This window comes from Arvicanthis niloticus, chromosome 2 (assembly GCF_011762505.2).
Source record: "Arvicanthis niloticus isolate mArvNil1 chromosome 2, mArvNil1.pat.X, whole genome shotgun sequence".
NCBI lineage: Eukaryota > Metazoa > Chordata > Mammalia > Rodentia > Muridae > Arvicanthis > Arvicanthis niloticus.
The window spans coordinates 125,618,836-125,630,883 of NC_047659.1; the positions used below are offsets into that span (position 1 = coordinate 125,618,836).

At 43.7% G+C, this 12,048-nt stretch overlaps 1 protein-coding gene across 4 annotated transcripts in view; it reads left to right on the forward strand.

Annotated features, from left to right (window-relative positions):
* The window catches only part of Phf20 (PHD finger protein 20), a 102,869-nt gene that overhangs the window by 9,758 nt on the left and 81,063 nt on the right, over positions 1 to 12,048 (forward strand). For all 4 annotated transcript variants that reach the window (XM_034494441.2, XM_034494440.2, XM_076930101.1 and 1 more), the window contains exon 2: positions 8,574 to 8,688. Coding sequence is in view for 2 of the 4 variants with exons in the window: in XM_034494440.2 (XP_034350331.1) it covers positions 8,606 to 8,688 (83 nt within the window). In the remaining 2 variants the exon portion in view is untranslated. The remainder of the gene's footprint in view (positions 1 to 8,573; positions 8,689 to 12,048) is intronic.

The window sequence follows — 12,048 nt, forward strand, 5'->3', positions numbered from 1 at the left end:
GGGCTAGGAGTGGGGAATCTACACAAGTACTCCAAGTTTGGTGGCTCATGCCTATATTCCCAGTATAGGCCAGAGGCAGGTAGATTTCTGTGAGTTCAAGACCAGCCAGGGGCACATAGTGAACCCTGTCTGAAAAAGCAAAAGACACTCCTCTCCTCTAAACCCTCTTAACTTGCCCCCACCACCAAAAAAACAAAAACAAAAACAAAAAACAAAAAAAAAAAAAAAAAACAAAACCACAGCTGGAGCTTCACTCTAGACCTCTAGACTATAGAGTATCTGAACAGTGTGGATACTTGGAGGTTGGAGCCCCTAGGGTCTGGGAAGAGTAGTTAAAATTTTTGTCAGACTCCAGGGATGAAATAATGGCCTGTTTTCTGGTGCTGGATTCCTTAGGGTTTACCATCATCCATTGTCCCCAAAGGGTAATAATAGTTTGTGTGTCTTTTGAGCTTTCCAAGGTTGTAGCACAATGAAGTCCTTTCATCCTACATAGGATGCTACTGGTCTTGTTTTTAGTTCCACTTTCCTAGTGAGAAAGCTGAGGTTACCAGGAAACAAGTGTGTTTCATGTAAGGTCATTGCTTGCTGGATGCTGGGGTGCCCATCAGAGTTCCTTACCTTCTGGGAGAGGTCAGCTGAAACCAGTATTGAGCTGTCACTGAGCAGGTCAGTTGTCATGGGAATGTACAGAACTGATATCCTGTGGGGAGATTCTTTCTGATGGCTGTGCCCAGGCCTAACCCAGGTGCAGGAGGCAGCTTTTCTGCAAAGGTTCTTGAGACTGAAACTACAAGAAGTCTGGATTGGAAGGGCTAAGGGCTGTAAGAGGAATAGCCTTGGCACGTACTGTGAGCCAGGCTCTTTGAAACACCTGTGTGAAGGTATGCACTAGGTGCTGTTACTCCATATATAAGGGAGGAGCCTGAGGCTCAGGGAGGACATGACTTGCTGGACATTATGTGATCCTAACTTAGGCCGTCCTACCAGAGTCTTGGCTCATAACTGCTCAGATAGACTTCCCTGCTTCTCTCCTTTTCAGCTCCCATCTTTAGAGACCAGTGTTTGGCTTGGCAGTATAGTGTTTTTGTTTTTTGAGATAGGGTTTCTCTGTGTAGCTCTGGCTGTCCTGCAATTCACTCTGTAGATAACACTGGGCCTCTAACTCACAGAGATCTGCCCTCCTCTCTGCTTCCTGAGTGCTGAGATTAAAGGCCTGCCATTACCAGAGTCACACTACCTACTCTGGTAATCTGTAGTCCTTATTCTCATGTAGCCCAGAGTGGCCTCCAGATACTGTCCCTGTGTACTCAAACTGAATCTTATGCCTTCACCTTCCAAGTTCCCAAGTGCTGGGATTATAGGTATATGTCACCATGTCCTTCCTGCTTGTGTATATGTGGGTTCTATATACATGCTTGTGTTCATGTAGAGGCCAGAAGTTTACATTGACTGCCTTTTTCCACCTTTTTATTTTATTTTATGTTTGTGTTTGTCTATTTATTTTGTTTAACAGGCACTTAGATGTTAGCTACTGAGGCAGTATTGATTTGGGTCAGGGGAGGGTGTGTCTGGAGGCTTTAGAGTTCAGTTGAGAGTTTAATGATTGAGATTAGAAAGAAGAATGTTGGTAGAGGACTTGCTCTAAACTTGTGGTTGATTACATAAGTGTAATCACCACTCTTAGAAGGTAGAGGCAGAAGGAAGGTTGGGTTCAAGGTTATCCTCAGCTACGAGAGATCCCATCTCTTGTAATTAAATTAAATTAAAATAAAAAGATTAGCTGCGTGGTGATGGCATACCCACCCGGAAGGCAGGGGTAGGATCTGTGAGTGTGAGTTTGACTATCCTGGTCTACAGAGCTAGTTCTAGGACAGCCAGGGCTACACACACACACACACACACACACACACACACACACACTGTCTTGAGAAAAATAAATAAGCTTAAAAAATAACCAGAACTCCACTGGTGAGGAGTTGGATACCTCCTTGGCAGTGAGAAACCATGAAGTAGGGCCTTCAGGAAGAACAGTGGCCTGAAATGAAATGGTGCTAATCGTGGCTGCTCGAAAGGCAGAACCAGGAGTTTGTTTGGCTACAGAATAAGATCTTGTCTCAAAAAAAGAAGGAAAGAAAAACACAAAAACACAAAGTAAAGACAATGAGAATGGAGTTGAGAGAAAGACATGTTGAGGGCATGGCTGGGATAGATGCAGGGGAGCTGTCCCCTCAGGGAGGCTGAGTAATAGGCCAGAGGTCATACAGAAGTATTGTAGGGAAAAACCTGAGCACCAGGCTCTGCGCTGATCCAGCCACCTCATTCTCAGTAATAAGGGATGAGTGAACTCAGCCTGTTTAATTGTGGGAGGGAAAGCTTAGGTCCTCAGAGAAAGCCGTTTTTTGTTATTTTGAAAACAGTGTTTCAGCCAGAAATGGTGACTCAGGCCTTTAATCTCAGTACTTGGGAGGCAGAGGCAGGCGGCGATCTTTGAGTTCCAGGCCATGCTGATCTACAAAGGGAGTTCCAGGAGAGCCAGGGCTACACAGAGCCCTCCTGACCACTCAAAAAAACCAAACCAAACCAACCCCCCAAAACAAAAAAAAAAAACCCAAAAAACAAAAATAAAACAAACAAAACCCAGTGTTTCACTGTGTAGCTCAGGTTACCTCAGCCTTGGGGCAACCTTCTTTGTGTCATACATTTTCTGTGTTCCTGGGATGCATGGGTGGGCTGGAGGTGGGCTGTGTGTGCTGTGCAGAGATCCTCCCATCTTTACACAGATTCCAGGAATAGAACTCAGACTTGGATTATCTACCAAGCACCTTTACCTAACAAAGCTATCCTAAAGGCCCCTAGAAAGCATTCTAAGAATGTTTTCTGTCCAGGGCTGGAGAGATGGCCCAATAAGGTTAAGAGCACTTACCACTCTTGCAGTGGGCTTGGGGTCAGTTTCCAGCATCCATGTAAGAAGGCTCGTAATCATCTTCAAATCTAGATCCAGGGTATCTGATGCTTCTGTGGGCACTGCACACAAATGGTACACACTCACGTTCAGGCAAAGTACTTATATGTAAGAAAAATGACTTCTATAAAAGCCCCACAATCCTCTTGGGGCTGTTGAGTGGTTAAGAGCACTGGCTGCTCTTGCAGAGATCTAGGTTCATCTCAGTATTCACGTGTAGTTCACAACTGTCTGAAATTCCAGTTCTAGGGGATCCAACACCTTCTGATTTCTACAGGTACTCTACTGGCTTCTGCAGGCACCAGGCATGCACATGGTTCACAGACTTACATTTACCCACAGGCAAAACACGCATACAAATAGAACAAATTTTTAAAAAACCAAAAAACCTCCATCAATAAAAAAACCACAAAACCAAACCAAGTTCTCCCTTCTGTCCTGTCTTTGTCCTGTTGCCTGTTCTCTATCCTGTCAAGTTTAATAGATTGATTGGACTCTTTTTATTGATTGATAGAAAAGGGCCCTGCTTGAAATGGGACCTACAAACAGATGTGTTAGTAGCACAGGCTTGCTGCATAGTGAAGGATGATTTTGCACCCATCTTCCACTCGCAGGCTTGCTTCCTGTAGGCTGGTGTTTATGTTCATTCTTTAAGGTTCTGGGAATAGCACTCATGGCCCCTGCATGCTAAAGCAGACATCTTATGTCTGAGCCATTCCCCCAGTCCCATGCTAGATGTTCAGAGACGACTTTAGGACTTTCCTGGCCTGATCCTCTTAGCATCTAAGATAGAACAGGAAGAAAAGACTGAAGGAAGTAGTTCATAAACAAATTTAGAATCTGGACAGGGGTTGTGCCCACTTTAATCCCATCACTTGGGAGGCAGAGGTAAGCAGTTTGCAAAGTGAGTTCCAGGCCAGCCAGGGCTACATAGTAAGATGCTGTCTAAGAAAAGACTTAACAACTCTGTGATCAGCCCCTTAACTTACTGGACCTTTGTGTCTCCCTGTCACTCATTGTGTTCTGCCAGTGCTGGCAGTTTGTCTGTTTTTGGCATGCCTTTTTATCTTTGACCTTGTTGATATGCAGTGCAGTCTTTGTTAATGAAGGAAGCTATGGGCTGTAGTTACATTCTCCGTTGAACCGTGCGTCATGGAGTGTATTAAAGCTCTCCTTACTGTTGGCAAGGGAGGGCACTGAAGTCTAAGGAAATAAGTCAGGCTCCCTGTCTCTTTTGGACCAGTGGGTTCTTCTTTAGAGAATTTCAATATAAAGGAGTATTTTAAAGTTCTCCAAAGTCTTCATAGTAGAATCCTACAGATTGCACCAGGTATTTTTACCTTGGGAAATTTCCTTTGTCCGTATTGTACATACACTCTTTTCATCTTTGTTTTGAAATTTTTTAAGTATGTAATTTTTTTTTTTTAATTTATTTACATCCTAAATGCTGCCCCCCTTCCTGGTCTTTCCTTACAGATTCCCACCCCCCCTCTCCTTCCCCTTCTCTGAGAGGGTAAGGCCCCTCTGGGTATCCCCTGCCCTGGCACATCAAGTCTATACAGGGCTAGGCACATCCTCTCCTGAAGCCAGACAAGGCAGCCCTGTTGAGGAATGGCTACCACAGTCAGGCTACAGCTTTAGGGGAGAGCCTGCTCTAGTTGTTGGAGGACTCACATGGAGACTGAGCTGCACATCTGCTACATATGTGTCTCAGTCCAGCCTGTGTATGTGTTTTATTTGATGGCTCATTCCCTGAGAGTTACCAGAGGTTCAGGTTAGTTGACTCTGTTGGTCTTCCTATGGGGTTTCCATCCCCATCAGGGCCTTCAATCCTTCTCCAACCCTTCCAAAAGGGTCCCTGTCCTTTGTTCAACATTTGGCTGTGGGTATCTGCATCTGTATTAGTCAGCTGCTGGGTAGAGCCTCTCAGAGGACAGTTATGCTAAGCCCCTGTCTGCACGCCTTTCATCTTTGTTAACTAAAGATTTTTGGAAAAAAAAAAAAAAAAAAAACTACCAGGCCTCAAGCAGATAAATAAAAATTAATTTAAAAGCTAAATGTAAAAATAAAATATACTGTAAAATAATCTTTTACAGAGTCTCACTGTGTAGTCCTGGCTGCTCTTGAACCCTCTATGTAGAGGCCAGTCTGGCCTTGCACTTATAGAAATCTCCTGCTTCTGAAGTGTTGCTATTAAGGGCATGTGCCACCATACTTTAAAAAAAAAAAAAAAAAAAAAAAAAAAAAAACCTGTACTGAACTGATTAAGAATATTGTTATTAGTGGTAGAAAGTATGAGTATATAAAATTTTTTATTTTCTGTTAAATTTTTGTTGTTTTTTTTTTCAAGATAGGGATTCTCTGTGTAGCCCATACTGTTCTGGTCCTCTCTCTAGACCAGGCTGGTCTCGAACTCAGAGGGTCCGCCTATGTCTGCCTCCCAAGTGCTGGACTCAAAAGGCATGTGCCACCACTGCCTGGCGTGTTAAAATTGTTTTTACATTTATTTATTTTTTGTATTTTATATGTGTTTCTATATGTATGTGCCATAGTACAAATGTGTTTGTTTGTTTGTTTTTGTTTTTTGAGACAGGGTTTCTCTGTATAGCCTTGGCTGCCCTGGAACTCACTCTGTAGACCAGGCTGGCCTCGAACTCAGAAATCCTCCTGCCTCTGCCTCCCAAGTGCTGTGATTAAAGGTGTGAGCCACCACCACACAGCAACCTGGAACTCTTTTACTGTATCTATTCTTCTTGAGCTCTCTGTGTAGCTCTGGCTAGCTTGAAATATACAGATATCAGCCTGCCTCTTCCTCTGCCTCTGGAGTGCTGAGATTAAAGTTCAGCCAAACCGGACTTGCAATATATAGGCCAGGCTAGCCCATATTCTTTGTGTTCTTTTTCAGCACCCATATGGCAACTCAGACTTTCTGTAACTCAGCTCTCAGAGGTTCTGACAGACTGTTCTGGCCTCTGCACAAACCAAATACATACATAGTACACAGACATACATGCCTTTTGAGAACTGGGATTGCAGCTGTGTTCTAATGCCTGGCTCACTTATTTATTTACTTATTTAATTTGTTTATTTACTTACTTTAAGTCCAGAGAGGGCGTTGTATATCCTGGAGTTGGGGATACAGGTGGTTGTGATCTATCTGATGTGGGTGTTAGGAACTGAACTCTGGTCTCTGGAAGAGCAGCAAGTGGTCTTAGTCAGACTCCCTTCCTTTATTTATGTCTATATGTATGGATTTATTTATTTATTTGGGCATTTTTGAGACAGGGTTCTCTATGTAGGCCTGGACTACTCATGTAGACAGGCTGGCATTTCTGGGATAAAGGCATATATCACTATACTCAGCTTTGTTTTTTTGTTTGTTTTTTAAAGACTGCTTTATTATATTTGTTTGGGTCTCACCGTTAATAAGACCTGGCCTGGACCTCAGAGATCTGCCTGCCTCATTTTTTGGAGTGTTGGATTAAGTGTGTGCCATCCTCGTCCCTTTAGTATTGGACTGTATTTAGGGCTTTATATTTGCTAGGCAAGTGCTCTACTACTGTGTTGTTCAGCTGTATATGCAGCTCTAGAACTTTCTGTTCCATTTTCGTTGTTCTTTTTAAGGTAAGGTCTCATATAATTAGGGCTGACTTCAAACTCCCTAGGTAAGAGGAATGCCAGAAACTTTTTTCAAGCAGAAAGATCAGGTAAAGTTTATTTCATGTGTATCCATGTATGTTGGCATGTATGTCTGTGTACCGTGTATGTATTTGGTTTGTGCAGAGGCCAGAACAGTCTGTCAGAACCTCTGAGAGCTGAGTTACAGAAAGTGTGAGTTGCCATATGGGTGCTGGAAATCCAACTCAGTGTCTCTGAAAGAGCAGCCAGTATCCTTAACCACCGAGTCATCTGTAGCGGGTAGTAGTACAGCCTGGTCCAGCTTGTTCCCTGGCAGCCACCATGTTCTCTGCTCCTTGGCTTTGACTGGGGCTCCAGCTAGCTAGTTGCACAGGCTCTGGCATCCAATCCACAAGATGCCAGCGTAGTGGCTGGCTCTGCCAGTTCACCATGCTGTCCACAATTCTTGGCTGAGCCCAGGCCATTCCTGCTATGTCTGCAGTACCCTGTAGAATAAAGACTCTTGGTTTTTTTTTTTGTTTGTTTGTTTTCTTTTTGTTTGTTTGTTTGTTTTTTCAAGACAGGGTTTCTTTGTGTAGCCCTGGCTGTCCTGGAACTCACTCTGTAGACCAGGCTGGCCTCAAACTCAGAAATCCGCCTGCCTCTGCCTCCCAAGTGCTGGGATTAAAGGTGTGCGCCACCACTGCCTGGCAGAATAAAGACTCTTAATGCTTAAAAATTATCCAGTAGATTTATATATTAGGAAATGCTCAATTAACAAGATGCCCACACAATTAAATTGTTGCCCAATTATCTAATCTCGATATTATAACTACCTCAGACTGCTAGAGACATGTGTACATCCACAGCCATCTTCTCTCCTCCTCCACCTCCTTCTCTCTCCTCCCCTTCCTCACTCTGCCTACCTTTCATACTGCCCAATGACTGAGCTTTATTGCAAATATAGCTGGGGGGGGGGAGGAGATATCCTGCTACAGTCATCTTTCCAGCCCCTAGAGGGAACAGATTTATTAATGAAAAGTACAGAAAGTCCCCTGCCTCTGCTTAACTTCAATTATAGGAATGGCTACCATGCTTGGCTTTATTTGGTGCTGAGGATCCAATCCCCACCCCCACCCCCCCAGGCAAGCTGTTGTCCTTAGCCCTACAATTTTTTGTCTTACTCTTTCAAAAGTAGGGTCAGGTGTCGTCGTTGTCGTCGTCTTCCTCCTCCTCCTTCTCTTCCTCTTCCTCCTCCTCTTCCTCCTCCTCCTCCTCCTCCTCCTCTTCTTCCTCCTCCTCCTCCTCCTCCTCCTCCTCCTCCTCCTCCTCCTCCTCCTCCTCCTCCTCCTCTTCTTCTTCTTCTTCTTCTTCTTCTTCTTCTTCTTCTTCTTTTTTTGGTCTTTTCTTGCTTTGTTATTCAGAGTTGCCACTAACCTCCTGGGCTTAGTGGTCTCTCTTGTCTCCCTGCTCCTTGTAGCTGGCACTACATTCTTGCCTACTATCTCAGCTTCTATTTGTTTCCTTTCTAGCACTTAAATTTTATAGCAATTACATTTTGAACTGACTACTGTTCATTGGCTACGTTATAATTGGAGGCTCCTTGAGGGTAAGAACTGTCTGTCTCTTTGGGTCTTGACTAAATAGTCTCTGAACAAATATTTGTTGAATGTGTTGGCAAGTGGTTGGACTTAATCACAAGACCAGCTGTTTTTTGGCATTCTGAAGAATGTGCTTCATAGATGAGCCCTCAGTAAACCTTGCTGAGAGGGTCCTCCACATTTTCAGAGACCACACAGGCCATGGCAAGTTTGAGGGGTGCTGTTAGTGGGGATACCGGAAAGGAGGGGAGGCACCAGACAGGGTGCTGACAGGGTCATGGAGCTGGGTGTTTTGAATAATGCCTGTTTGGTTTTTTAATGTGTCCTGGTGATGTTATAGCCTGGGCAGACTTTCCCAGGTTTCATGAATATTTAATTGGCTTTTTCAGGAGAATAAAAGCAGCCCTGTTGATGACTGAAAATGACCAAGCACCCACCTAACAGACGAGGAATCAGCTTTGAAGTGGGAGCCCAGTTGGAAGCTCGGGACCGTTTAAAAAACTGGTACTTTTATATTTTTTTCCTGCTATTTAAAGCACGTTAGGGAGGGAGTCTCACCAGCGTTGATAAAGTGGGGTGCTGCTGTGGTGTTTTCCAGCTTTTCGGTACAGGGATCCCTGGGTCACAGTTGTTCCCCCCTTTCCTGTTTGATAAGGGAGTTATGGGAAAGCAGAGCAGAAGTTGCCATGGGAAAGGAAAGCTTTCTCCTTCTTGCCTGACAGAAGGAAGAGCAGCTTGCTCAGAATGGAGATGAGGGACTGTGGACTGCATGGGCTCAGCCTCTCCTACTTTCTGGGTGTGGTATAGGGTGGCTAAGAGTTATTACCCAGGGTTGCTCTTCATGGTAATCAGATTAAAAAGCCGAGGATTCTTCTTCTGCATTGCTGAATTTTGTTTGTTTTATGTGACAAGGTTTCTGGTAATTGAGGCTGACATTGAATTGATAGACCAGCCTCCTACGTACTGGGATTACAGGTCCCTGCCACTATGGCTGACTTGTGCCTTTTGTCCTCTGGCTGTCAGATACTTTGAACATTCCTGTGAATGTGGTCACAGTCACTGGTAATGTTGGCATCAGGAGATTATTCTGAGAGTCATATATTGAATATTGGGCACATATCTGTACTCTGAGCAGCCAGGAGGCTAAGGTTCACTGAGAACTGGAGCAAAGCCTGGCATAGTGAGTTCTAGACCAGTATAACCAGCAGAGTAATTCCTGACTTCCAGAAGATAAACTAGCCATTGGAAGTTCAGGTTCAGTTGGTAGAGTATTTACCTAGCATGCAGGAAGCCCTGGGTTGGATTCCCAGCACTGGATAAACCAAGGTTTGGAGGAAGGTGTATCGTAAGTTTAAGGTTATCTTATCTGCTACATAGGGAATATGAGGCCTGCTGTGGATACATGAGACCTTGCCTAAAAAGAAGAAAAAGAAAAACAAAACAGTTACAAAGATTGCTGTATCTGTGGACATTGTAGAATTTGTTTCTTGGTGCTCAAAATGCAGTTAGAGGTTTCAGAACACACACCTTTTGAGTTTTTCTAAGGATGAGTTTAGCCCTTGTGATAGTTATCTCAGAATAGATTCACTGGTTTCTGGGGTGTAGGTAGAGGGCTGGGAAATGTTATTGGGCAGAAAACTATTCATACTATTAGGAATAAAGACACTGAACTGGAAAGTGAGTTAGTGGTAGAATGTTGTCTGGCCTGGGTCAGGCCTTGTGATCAGTCCCTACCACCTCAGAAATAAAGAAAATATAGTTTGGTTGCATTTGTACTGGTTGTGGACAGAATTGCTGATAGTGGAAACTTTTTAGGTCACTTGCATTATCTATAATTACTTCTTATATTGGTTTTAGTTATTTGTGTATTTGTGTGTGTGTGTGGCAGTGTATGCATGTATACGTGTTTTCAAGTGCATTTGCCTATGTATGCGTGTGTGTATTGTGGTCATTTCCCTGTGCATGCAGCATAAAATGGATTTCTCTGTATCACTCTACCTTAGTTTTTAAGCCTGTCACTCACTAACCCTGGAACTTGCTGTTTTGGCTGGCCAGGAATGCTCCATGACCTGCTTGTCTCTTTCTCCTCCCCAGGCGAAGGGCACTGTGCCCAGCTTTTCCATGGATGCCAGGGATTCAAATGCAGGTCTTCATATTTGCATAGGAAGCACTTTTCTAGCCTGGTCAGTCTGTTGTTCTCCCTGCACCCCTCCTGGCCGCCAAGGGGAAATGGATTGAACCCAGGGCTTTGTGCATATTATTAGACAATTGTTTTTTCTACATTCCCAGCCTGTTTCTGTTTGAGTTTGCTTTCTATTCTGTGATAACACCATGACCAAAAACAACTCAGGAAGGAAAGGCTTACAAATCTGGATCATAGTTCATCCTTGAGGGGAAGCCAAGGCAGGAACTCCCAGCAAGGCAGGGACTGAATGAAGTAGGGACCATGGAGGAGTGCTGCTCACTGGCTTGCTCCTAGAGGCTTGCTCAGCTTGTTCTCTTAATTACCTAGGACCATGTGCCCAGGGATGGCATGACCAAAGTAGGCTGGATCTTCCCACGTTAATTGTTCATCAAGAAAATGTCCTTATAGACTTGCCTACAGGCCAGTCTGATGGAGACATTTTCTCTATAGAGGTTCCTTTTATCAGATGACCCAGCCTGTGCCAAGTTGACAAAAACTAGCCAGTACAATTTTTAAATTTTATTTTTTATTATTCTCATATGTGTGAGTGTGTGTGACTAAGTTTAGCTCTATGCACATTGGCACATTTGTGGAGGTCAGAGGACAACTTAGGGTCTCTCCTTTTACTGTAGGGTCTGAGGACAGGTCTCAAGCTGGACGGGATGTGCAGCAAGTATCTTTATAATCTCAACTGTCTTGCTGACTGTTTGTTTGAGATAGGATTTCTCCTTGTAGTCCTATAGCCCTGGCTGTTCTGTAGGGCAGGCTAGCCTGGAACTTAGAGAGCCACCTTCCTCTGCCTCCCCTATGCTGGAATTAAAGGTGTGTTAACTATCCCCACCGCTTTGTTTTCTTTCTCTCTTTCTTTGCTTCCTTCTTTCTTTGCTTCCTTCTTTCTTTGCTTCTTTCTTTCTTTGCTTCTTTCTTTCTTTCAAAGACACTGGTGTTTTGCTTACATGTATATCTGTATGAGGGTGTCAGACTCTGGAACTGGAGTTACAGAGAGTTGTGAGCTGGAATTGAACTCAGGACCTCTGGAAGAGCAGCCAGTGCTCTTGACTGCTGAGCCATCTCTCCTGCCTTGGATTCCTGGTTTTGACTTTCTAAGGTTGCCTTTACTGAGTGTGATGGTGCACACCTGTACTTCCAGTACTTAGACTAAGCCAGGAGGATCCACCAGTAGTTTATAGCTAACCTGAGTTACCTGATATCTTACCTTGATAGACAGATAACCCCAAATAAAATGTTATTGTTAAGAGAATCAAGGAACTTTTTGGGGATTGGGGACAGGGTCTGACTATATAGTCTAGACTGGTCTGAAATTCACAAAGATCTGCCTGTTTCTGCCTCCCAAGTGCTGGGATTAAAGGTGTGTGCTACCACCACCTGGCTTAATTATATTTTTGTTTTTATTTGAAAAAAAAATCAAGCTACAGGTAAAGCTAACTATAGGATAATTTATTTATTAACCAGAACCAGTAAATGCATTTCTGTTTAATTTGCTTTCAAAAGAATCAAGGTCTGGGATTTGTTACTTTAAAAAATATATTTACTTATTTTTGAAAATGTAAAAGTATTATGTATATTAGTTTTTTGCCTGTATGTTGTCTGTCTGTGTGCCTTGTATGTGCCTGGTGTTCACAGAGGTCAGAAGAGGGAGTGGGATTCTATGGAACTGG